Source organism: Prunus avium, chromosome 8 (assembly GCF_965620075.1).
Source record: "Prunus avium chromosome 8, drPruAviu1.hap1.1, whole genome shotgun sequence".
Taxonomy (NCBI): Eukaryota; Viridiplantae; Streptophyta; class Magnoliopsida; order Rosales; family Rosaceae; genus Prunus; species Prunus avium.
The window spans coordinates 25,757,992-25,769,019 of record NC_142291.1 but is presented as its reverse complement, the minus strand read 5'-3'; the positions used below and the strand labels follow the sequence as shown (position 1 = coordinate 25,769,019).

Below are 11,028 nucleotides of genomic sequence, written 5' to 3'. Positions count from 1 at the left end.
CCGCGTATTAAAAATTTCTTGCGCGACGCCATTTATTTATCCGTCGCGCAAAGTACGAAATTTAACTTTGCGCGACCGATGTATTTTCGTCGCGCAAAGACGCAAACATTTAGGGGAAGAAACGCGCAGTTTTGGTCTGTCTTCAACCTCTCTCACTCTCTCAGTCTCGACATCAAAAATTGCAGCCTCCATTTCCGATTCGAACCCTAACTCGCAGCCGCTCTCTCTCCTTTCCCCTATCTCATCCCTCTCTATCCCTCTCTCCTCCGTCCCCACTCATCCCTCTCAGTCCCTCTCTCCCCGGAACCCTCTCAACCCTCGCATATCGTGGCTCCTCCGGCCCGCTCTCTCTCCTCCGTCCCCACTCATCCCTCTCAGTCTCCTCCGTCCCCACTTATCCCTCTCAGTCCCTCTCTTCTCCGTCCCCTCGCATCCCTCTCAGTCCCTCTCTCCTCCGTCCCCTGTCAGTCTGTCGCCTCCTCCGTCTCCGCTCATCCCTGTTAGACGGCGGCCCCCCACTCTCTGTCTCGCTCGCCACCGCCGAACTGCCGTGCTCTCCGGTCTCCCTCGAAACCCAGTTGGTAAATTTCCCAACGCTCCCCGATATTTATTTTTTCAATTTTTAAGTTTTATTTCAGAAATTTTCTGATTAAGTTTGGAATTGTTTTGCTGTTTCAATTAGTATATTTATTTTGTAATTGTTTAAATTGCTGCTTAGTCTGATGGTTGGTTAGGATTTTGATTGGATTTGTATTGCGGCATATTAAGTGTTTAAATTGTTGTTTCAATTTTGTTTTTTTTTTGGATTTGTATTTTTTATTTCAGATTTGTTTTTGTATTGAAATTGCATTGTGGTGTACGATTTGTGAATTTTTAGGTGTATTGCTGTTAGATTTCAAATTTGATTGGAGCATTTGCTGCTGTTTTTTGTATTTTGATTAATTTTCGGGGGCTTTAAACTATGTGCTACTAACCAAACTATTTCAAAATTGGGCAGAAATTTGATTTTTCTTTATTATGTGCTTCTGATTTTTGTAATATCATACATGTTTCTATTTTGTTTGCTTTAAAAAATGTGCTTCTGTTTTTTGCCATATAAAGAATACATGTTTCTGTTTGTTTTTTTTAAATATTGTATTTGTTGTTCTTTAGGCTTTGAGGTTTTTTTTTTTCAAAATAATAATTTTACCCAAGGATGTTTTTTTAATTGTAAGACCTTATCAGATGTCACAACTTATCAGACGTCGTAAGACGGTGATGACTTCACCTAGTTCAGCTCCCCCGACTGCGGTGTCAACTCCCACTGGTGTAGCACAGGCGCAGGACATGCCAGTTTCTCCCCACGTCTCCCGGGCCCCGGTGTCATCAGAGTCATCAGTGGCGCAACCAGTTAGTGCCAGGCGGTGTCACCGCCCTCCCAGCACGACCGACACCACGTCGCCATCTGCTGCTAGTGCGTCGGGGTCACAACCAGGTAAAGATTTTCCTTCAACTATAGTTGTTTCAGACCAAGAATGTTAGTAGGATTTGTTATTTAATGTTAATTTTATATTTCTTTGCAGCCAAGAAGAACACCCGAGGACCCTGTCGCCAGTTGATGACGGCCAAAGTCACCCGGGTGAACAACAGTCGTATCAACATCGCATACGACGCGCGACATCGGGCTGCACCAACGGCTGACTAGCACAGCTCGTTGGCCCATGACATTGGATCCGTCGTTCGGACTTATTGCCCGATCAAATGGAAGTCCTGGAGGGTCATGCCTAATCAAGTGCGGATGGAGATGTTAGGACACCTGTCAGTATGTATTTTATACCTTTTCATTGTTTTTCCCTTCAAATTTTATTTCTAATATTTAATGTATGTAATGAATTTATTTTAGACAAACTACAATTTGGAGAACGTCGGCGAAGAGTTGTTAGCCTACATCAACAGACTCTTTGCTGACAGGTACAAGCAGTGGAAGAGCGACCTGCATCACCATTTTCAGGCATATGATGATACGCAGGTTGCTCTTCAAGAGGGTTGCCCGAAGGAGCTTGAGGGCCGGGAGGATAGTTGGCAGTGGCTCTGTGGTCATTTTCAAGAGGCCGATTATGTGGTATTTTTATATATTAAATTGAAACTTATTACATGTTTCTTACTAATGTGTATTTAATTTTTTTTAAATTCACTTTCAACTAATACTTTTTATTTTTTGTATAACAGAAGAAGGCCAAAGCAAATAAGGGCAATAGGCAGAGGAAGACTCTTCTCCACCATTCAGGTTCCAGGCCCTTCTCTTATAGGATGGAGGTGCGGCGCCAGGTAATAATAAAGTCGTTTTTATTTATTTTTTAATATGTCATTAATATTAATTTGTTTTTTACGTACTAACATTTTTTTTTTCTTCTCAATTTAAGGGGGGGGGGTCCAAATTCCCAGAGATTGACGTATTTGGCGACGTTTATGTTCGACCTGGGAATGAGTTGGCGGAGTCCCTTCATGTAAGTAGCCTTTAATTTAAATTATTATGTAAGCCTTCAGGTTTTATTAGTTATTATATGAATGTTTTAATTCATATTTTATGTTATGTTCAACAGACGACTATGATTGAGAGGAGCCAGTTGGTTCTTCAGGAGTCCGCCTCCCAGCTTCCTCCCGATACGCCGCTCGAGTCCGTGGTTCCTCCATCGAATGCAGGGTTTCAAATCCTGACTGAAACCTTGGATCAGAGTCTCGGGAGGCGCTCAGGGACATATTGTCGAGGGATGGGGAATGCCAGGCAGCGGCCACCTAGACCCCGTGAATCATCAGAGTCAAATGAAGAGGTGACTGCTTTGAAGACAGAGGTGGCGGACCTCAAGAGTCATTTGTCTCATATTCTACAGTCCCTCGCTCACTCCGGCATTTCAATCCCGCCTTTTACTCCCCCGTCGACCTCCGAGCATGGCAACCACACCTCTACCCCTGTCAACAATGTTCAGACCTCCGAGCTGCATTTGCCAGACGACAATGTAGATCTTGGAGGGTTGTTTGATTAGATTTTAACATTCTTAATTACATTTTAAATATTTCTATTGTACTAAATACATTATGTTATAACATTTTACATATTTCTCTTTATTACCTTTTTCTAATTGCAATTTCATTTCATTATTATTATTATTTTTTTTTTAAAAAAACCAAATTTATTTTTTTTACCAAAATAATTCAATTGAATTTTAAATTAAAAATAATATATTTATTTTTTACGCGACGATAGTTTCCGTCGCGCAAAATTTTTTTGAAAATACACAACCGTAAAAATAAATTTTAAAGAATTTATTTTATTTTGCGCGACAAAATAATTTGTCTCTCTAAGTAAATGCGACAAAAATATTTCGTCGCGCAAATATTTTAAACACGAATCCACTCGTCGCACAATACTTGCGCCACGAACGTTACTCGTCGCGCAGTGTCCTTACAACGACTATATTTCGTCGCGCAAATATTCTAGACACGAATATACTCTCGTCCCTCTGCTTTAGCGCGACGACGGTTTCCGTCGCGCAAATTGTTTTTCAAAATACACAACCGTAAAAATAAATTTTAAAGAATTTATTTTATTTTGCGCGACGAAAGAAGTTGTCTCGCTAAGTATATGCGACAAAACTATTTCGTTGCGCAAATATTTTAATCACGAACACACTCGTCGCACAGTACCGGCGCCACGCATGGTAGTCATCGTGCAGTGTCCTTACAACGACTATATTTCGTCGCGCAAATATTTTCGACACGAATATGCTCTCGTCCCTGTACTTTAGCGCGACGCTTATGATTCCTCGCGCTATGTTAATGCAACGAATGTATTTTTGTCGCGCAAAACTTTGACCGACGAAAAATCTCATCGTCCCACGAAATATTGTGCAACGAAGGTTTACCTTCGCTCATTTTGCGCGACAATTTTAATATATTCGTCGCGCAAAGTGTATCTTTACGATCTTTGCGCGACATATTTTGCGCGACGAATATTCTGTCGCATTACTATTTGTGCGACACAAATGTACTTTGCGCGACCAAAACTCCTTCGTCGCGCAAATACAAAAATCTAGTAGTGAGCATGATCTAGAAACATGATAAGTTAGGCTAAAGCTGATGAGCCAATGATTTGGATGTAAAGTGCCTAATTGTTAGAAGAATCCCAAATTCAATATGCTACTGCCCGCTTCAGTGTTAGAAGAATCCCAGTTCAGCTTGTACTCTTGTGCAATTTCCTTCAACCTGGCCTCTCTAGATGGAACAATCTCAACTGAAATTGAGTGGCAAAAAAAAAAATATTGATATACAAGTCTGCAGAAATGGATTACCTCTGGAATTTTTAAAATTTTAATGCTTTAGGAACCCACGCACATCATTGTGGGAGCAAATATTTTGGCCTCCAATCACAAGACGCCACGTGGACAAGAAGAATATCTCCTAGGTCAATTAATTAAGTCATTTATTTGGCAAGATAATTGACACCAAAAATATGGATATTATCTTTATTTAAAAAGATAATATCACCAATTAAGATATTATCCTAATTTGGAGATATCATCATCAAATTAGAAGATTTGATCCCAATCAAATCACAAATGGACTCAATCTCTACAATTTGGGGAAAGAATAAACTCCTTCTAAATAAGAGTTTATTCTTTGCAAAACCCTAGCACGCAAGGAGCCTATAAATACACGGCTACACCAAGCATTCAAGGTACTTTTAAAATCCGAGAAAACACCTGAAACTCTCCCTCTCTCTCCTTCCTAGCCGACGGCGCCACCACTGCTGCTGGCCACATCTCTCTCCTCTCCACATATTTTTACACACGGCTTCGCCCGCCCGGTTCTTACCATAGAAAAATCTCCATATCCTTTTTTAGCTATTGTTTCTCCTAGATTCAATCGACCTAACTGGCTAACACCTCCCGGGTGTGGTTTATTTACTCCGATCTTTTTTACAGGAACCGAGGAAGAAGGAGAAGGAAGATCAAAGGTTGAAGAATCCACAATTGAATATTCTCCTGTGAGAATTTTTGCACTAACATTTGGTGATTTCATTGAAAGCACGAGTTATACTTAACGCGTACTCTTGAATTAAAGGAATTCATTTCCTCCATTTTTTCGCTCAATCAAAGCCTTCCGAATAACCATGGCCGGAAGGCTTAGTTATCATCCTTTTTTAAAAAAAAAAAAATTTGATCCTCAATTTTGATACTTAGTTATTTCTACGTTGCCTAGTTATCAGCAGGTTTTTACTTTTTGACAAAGTGATATTCTAAACTACTTTAATGTACGAAAAGGAGAATTAAACTCGATTTGTAAAGCACAACGGAGCAAAGATTTGAAGTTTGGGGGGCCAGAAAATATAAGCAAAAATATGCTAAAATATGAATATGGTTTTGAATATGTTAGGTTGTTATTTTATTCTTCTCTATAAGGAGGTATATATAAGAGTTTACATGAGTGCTTTACAAGGAATTAGATATAGTAAAGGATTAGGAAAGTATCTCCTAATTATACAATGATTTGACAACTATATAAAAAAAAGGAAAGTAAATCCCTTAATTAATCAAGGAAATAAATCTTCTTGATTAATTAAGAGACTCACTTCAACAAAATATACAAATTATATTAACATTGGAAACAAAATGCCGTGGGAAAAAATAGCAAGCCTTTTCAAAACAAAATGATCCTATTTGTTATAACAAAAAAGATCTGGAGCTTCAACCAAAATCATTGTCTTGTCCTGAACCATGACCATGTGTTCTCTATCTTTTACATCTCTCTGTGAACAATCTTTTGCGAGTTTAGGCATTTTACAACCACAAAACATATAATAATATTACTTCCCAGCGCAGCCACCTGATCTAACAAAACAACACTTCGAGGCAGGTCACTTACACCCATATGTGTCACATTTTGTTGTGGATTGGCTAAAAATAAATTTCTCATTCAGAATGGCCCTTTAAATAATTCTAAGTTTTCAATGTAAACCGCATCAAAGTCTTCATATCATCTATGTTCTTACGACATAAAAAAAATCCTCGTTTTGTGTAACGATCAAGGAAACATCCGCCGCATTTTGATTATCCGCTAAACGTAGAAATGGTGAATGTAGAAACGATCAGAATCATTGTAGGCATTATCGGTCAGTTATTTGTTTAGCGCTTCCGTTTATTTTCCTCTATTTTCAATCTAGCTCTCTGCCATTACTATTTTGGTGACACTACTACACTGGTGAGAAATATACGATTATTTCTACTCACATTTATCTTACCTATACTGTTTTTTCTTGTTCCTTTTTTCTCATAGGTAATGTCATCTCTTTCTTTTTGTTCACCTCCCCATTGTAAGCTCTAGTTCCTTTCTCTTTGTCTTTATCTTTTTCTGATCTCTAATCTATGCATTTGCGAAGATCTTATGTTATGTGATGAATTATGAAAATACTGCAGCCCAACATTTGTGAAAATAATCAAGCAAAAATCAGTAGGAGAATTCAAGGCGGATCCTTATGTAGCAACATTGCTCAACTGTGCTATGTGGTGTTTCTATGGCATGCCCTTTGTCCATCCTGATAGCGTTCTTGTCATTACAATCAACGGCTGTGGATTCGTTATCGAACTCATCTACATTGCCATCTTCTTAACATACTCTTCTAACGCAAAACGCGTAAGTAATACTACTAAGAAGTGAAATATCATGAGCTATGGAATGCTAATACCTTATTAAAACTACCATATACCCTTATTTCCTTTGCAGCGAAGGATCCTTATTGCTCTTCTGGTTGAAGTTATCTTCTTTGCTGTTGTGGTTTTCGTCACCCTGCACTTTTTCCATACCACTAAAGGCCGGTCTATGATAATTGGCATCTTGTGCATTGTCTGCAACATCATTATGTATGCCTCACCCTTGACAATCGTGGTATGTAGAAATAAGTCATTTCCATATATTATTAGATATTGCATGTCTTAAATATTTTTTGGTCGGAATCGAGAGACACACAAAAAACCACATAATTTGACACACATTTTTAACTTTTGGATGAATCATCATGTAAGGGTAGAAAATCATTCACCACGGATTTATATATCTTACTTTTTGGGTGGCAGAAAATGGTCATCAAGACAAAATGTGTGAAATATATGCCGTTTACCCTCTCTCTTGCTAACTTATGCAATGGAATTGTCTGGCTCATCTATGCACTCATCAAATTTGATCCCTACATTTTGGTAATTCTCTATACATTTTTGTTGTTTCAAGTACGTACACGTTTATTTAATTATTTTTATTTTAAAAAAGAAGAGTGAATAATCATTTTTCTTTGAAAAATTTTGGCAGGTTCCCAATGGTTTGGGATCAATTTCTGGGTTGGTGCAGCTCATCCTATATGCCACCTACTACAAGACCACCAACTGGGATGAGGAGGATGAAAAGCCGAAATCTGAGGTTCAACTCTCCAATGTTTAGAAACGTGAAAGAGGCTCTTGTTGCTTCAATTCTTGAACTTTCTTATGTCCAACCAATTCTTGAGATTTATTCATTTTTCTTGTTTACAACCCACATCAATACCACTTGAGCTATACAGACTAAAGCCTAGTGAATTCCCAAATTTTGAGGGAATTATAATTTTCAACCGTGGTCATAAGAAATAATTTATTTTTTTCCCGATTCATTGTGCTTTTCATTTGTCTCTAGTTCATTTGGATCAATTATTCCACAAAAGTGATTTTTAAACCTTATACCAAACGAGTTGGGATTTCAAAATTGTCAAAATAATCACTTATGGCTCCAAATAAGCAATGCTAAACGGCAGTGAGTTGGTATTTTCCGGTTGAAGAAGTCAAAAGAAAGGCCATGTGCAGAGAAATGTGTTTTGCTTGATTTCATTCATAGAGTCCTAATATGATAAGTATTGAATATTTACGCGAAATTCTATAGCGAGGGTGCCATATATGGACCCTTCATATGGGCCTTCATATTACCCACATGATCGTTTCCTTTTTAACTTAAGTGAAATTCCTATTCAGATGAATCTTGTGGCTAATATGAAGGTCCACATCTATGGTCCATATATGACAGTCTCACTATCTATATTGATTGCATATCTTGAGCCTAACGTAAACTAAGAAGGCAAGGTGAACACATTAGGCCAAGCCCAACACAGGTTTGCTAACACCATGTCACATCAGATTTGCCTTTCTTAAATCCCCAATAATTCATCGACAGGGCACAACAATAAAATAATAAGCAAGTTTTTAGCATAAATTTCATATCTTATCACTTTAGCAAAATTTCCATGTTTACATCAGGTAAAACAAGTTTGGAAGTGCCAAGTGCCAATAATTATCTTTGTCATGCAATAAGAGAGTGGTTAATGTCTAAAATTAGATCAACATGTGTTTATATGATTCACTCAAATCAATTTGAGAACAATCAAATACTCAAGGTCATCGTCAAGTCTATCTAGAATGGGGGCTACAACTGAAAATATACTAAGATTTGGCAACATCCATTTGGACAAAGCATCAACACTATGCAATTTGGAGTCATCCTAAGATACCATCAACCTTGCACTCCAAGGAACACATCTTTGAACCTTACTGTTGAAATCACTTGAAGTCATCTCTACTGAGCTTCCATGTCTATTTCCTACTAACCATAGTCTAAAATATCAATAATATCGACGAAATATCGAGGATATTATTGTTTTTTCGAGTCACGGATATTTTGGAATGTATCCATACACATATCGAATAAATATCGATAATATCGGAAAATATCGATGTCAATAAGTTTGCACACACTTCAGCAATATTTTGTCAAAATATCGCTATAATATCGAAAATATTGATGTAATGGAAAAAAGGAAAGAAAAAAACACACAAAGCACACACACAAAGGGGATTCGAACCCCTGCCATTCCACTCCTCCAACGCCTTAACCACCATGTTGCTTATGTTTTTGTGATAATACGTAGAGAGGAATTCTATGTGGTATTGAGTCACTCATGTATCTTACCATGCAATGTATAAAGTGTAAAATACTATAGTAAATCATTATATATAAATGATTATGGTGTGTTTAATCTTTTTTCATTAATTACTATTTTCTACACTCACAGTGTTTGTCAGCTCACTATATAATCAACTTAAATCAGTTAAACCCATCATGCAAGGTATTTCCTTCTAATTTTTTGTGATAAACGAATAGATAATTGACTAAATAAACATCCTCCAAAGTTTTAATAAAAATTTTCAAGTTTTTCTTACAATTTTCGTAATTTTTATTTAATTTTTATTGATATGATATCAATAATATCCTGATATTTCCATCAAAATTTCCGTGTTTTTGGACTACCGATATTTCCAATACCATTGATATTTTAGACCTTGCTACTAACTTCATATACTTTTAAGGACTAACAGGTTGAGCTCTCTACCAAATCGAACCTATCCGTGTCCAGGGCCAAGTGAACTTGTATGCTTACTACAAGAAAAAGTCATTTAACAACGCGCATTGTGCATTGTTGAATGATATTAACAACACGAGACGCACGCTGTTGAAGCCGATGTCGTTAAAAGGTCCAGGGCTTTCAACAACACGCTTTGTCTATGGTCGTTGATATCAGTTCTCGTTGTTAACACCATTAAATGCAACGCACACATGTTGTGAAAGAAGTGTACAATAATGTGTTATGCACGTTGTTGAAACACAGCATTGACAACATTCGTATGCACGTTGTTGTTATATTTTTAAATGTTGTCATACTAAATATCAATGTTTTACTATTATTTTCCAATTCACCTTATAACAATATAGTTCATCTGTAAATTGAAGCTTCATGATAAGTAAAACTATTTCCTTCTTTCCAATTAATAGATAACACATAATAAAGAATTTTCATTCAAAAAATAACTCCACATGTATTACAAGGATCGATAGATTCATTGTCAAAGTTACACTTATCCAAATGGAAGTAGAGATAAATTGTACTACGCCTATAATTACATTTCAAAACCCTTGTCAAGCATGATCTAGAAACCTGATAAGGTGGGCTAAAGTTGATGAGCCAATGATTTGGATGTAAAGTGCCTGATTGTTAGAAGAATCCCAAATTCAATATGCTACTGCCCGCTTCAGTGTTAGAAGAATCCCAGTTCAGCTTGTACTCTTGTGCAATTTCCTTCAACCTGGCCTCTCTAGATGGAACAATCTCAACTGAAATTGAGTGGCAAAAAAAATTATATTGATATACAAGTCTGCAGAAATGGATTACTTTTGGAATTTTTAAAATTGTAATGCTTTAGGAACCCACACACATCACTGTGGGAGCAAATATTTTGGCCTCCAATCACAAGATGCCACGTGGACAAGAAGAATATCTCATAGGTCAATTAATTAAGTCATTTATTTGGCAAGATAATTGACACCAAAAATATGGATATTATCTTTATTTAAAAAGATAATATCACCAATTAAGATATTATCCTAATTTGGAGATATCATCATCAAATTAGGAGATTTGATCCCAATCAAATCACTAATGGACTTAATCTTTACAATTTGGGGAAAGAATAAACTCCTAGCACGCAAGGAGCCTATAAATACACGGCTACACCAAGCATTCAAGGTACTTTTAAAATCCGAGAAAACACCTGAAACTCTCCCTCTCTCTCCTTCCTAGCCGACGGCGCCAGCACCGCTGCCGGCCACATCTCTCTCCTCTCCACATATTTTTACACACGGCTTCGCCCGCCCGGTTCTTACCATAGAAAAATCTCCATATCCTTTTTTAGCTATTGTTTCTCCTAGATTCAATCGACCTAACTGGCTAACACCTCCCGGGTGTGGTTTATTTACTCTGATCTTTTTTACAGGAACCGAGTAAGAAGGAGAAGGAAGATCAAAGGTTGAAGAATCCACAATTGAATATTCTCCCGTGAGAATTTTTGCACTAATATTTGGTGATTTCATTGAAAGCAGGAGTTATACTTAACGCGTACTCTTGAATTAAAGGAATTCATTTCC

General features: G+C 37.3%; 2 protein-coding genes across 2 annotated transcripts; both read left to right on the top strand.

The window, feature by feature from the left end:
• The first annotated feature begins 1,257 nt into the window (after positions 1–1,257).
• Positions 1,258–3,023, top strand: LOC148292395 (uncharacterized). Its single transcript, XM_088245804.1, has 6 exons — positions 1,258–1,474; positions 1,563–1,618; positions 1,955–2,101; positions 2,209–2,307; positions 2,403–2,486; positions 2,583–3,023. Exons 1-6 carry the CDS (start codon positions 1,258–1,260, stop codon positions 3,021–3,023), a joined length of 1,044 nt encoding a protein of 347 aa, XP_088101930.1.
• Positions 3,024–6,428: 3,405 nt separating this feature from the next.
• On the top strand, positions 6,429–7,579 carry LOC110770433 (bidirectional sugar transporter SWEET5-like). Its single transcript, XM_021974574.2, has 4 exons — positions 6,429–6,669; positions 6,760–6,921; positions 7,110–7,229; positions 7,339–7,579. The coding sequence occupies exons 1-4, from the start codon at positions 6,538–6,540 to the stop codon at positions 7,465–7,467; spliced, it is 543 nt and encodes a 180-aa protein (XP_021830266.2). The 5' UTR covers positions 6,429–6,537; the 3' UTR covers positions 7,468–7,579.
• Positions 7,580–11,028: the final 3,449 nt, after the last annotated feature.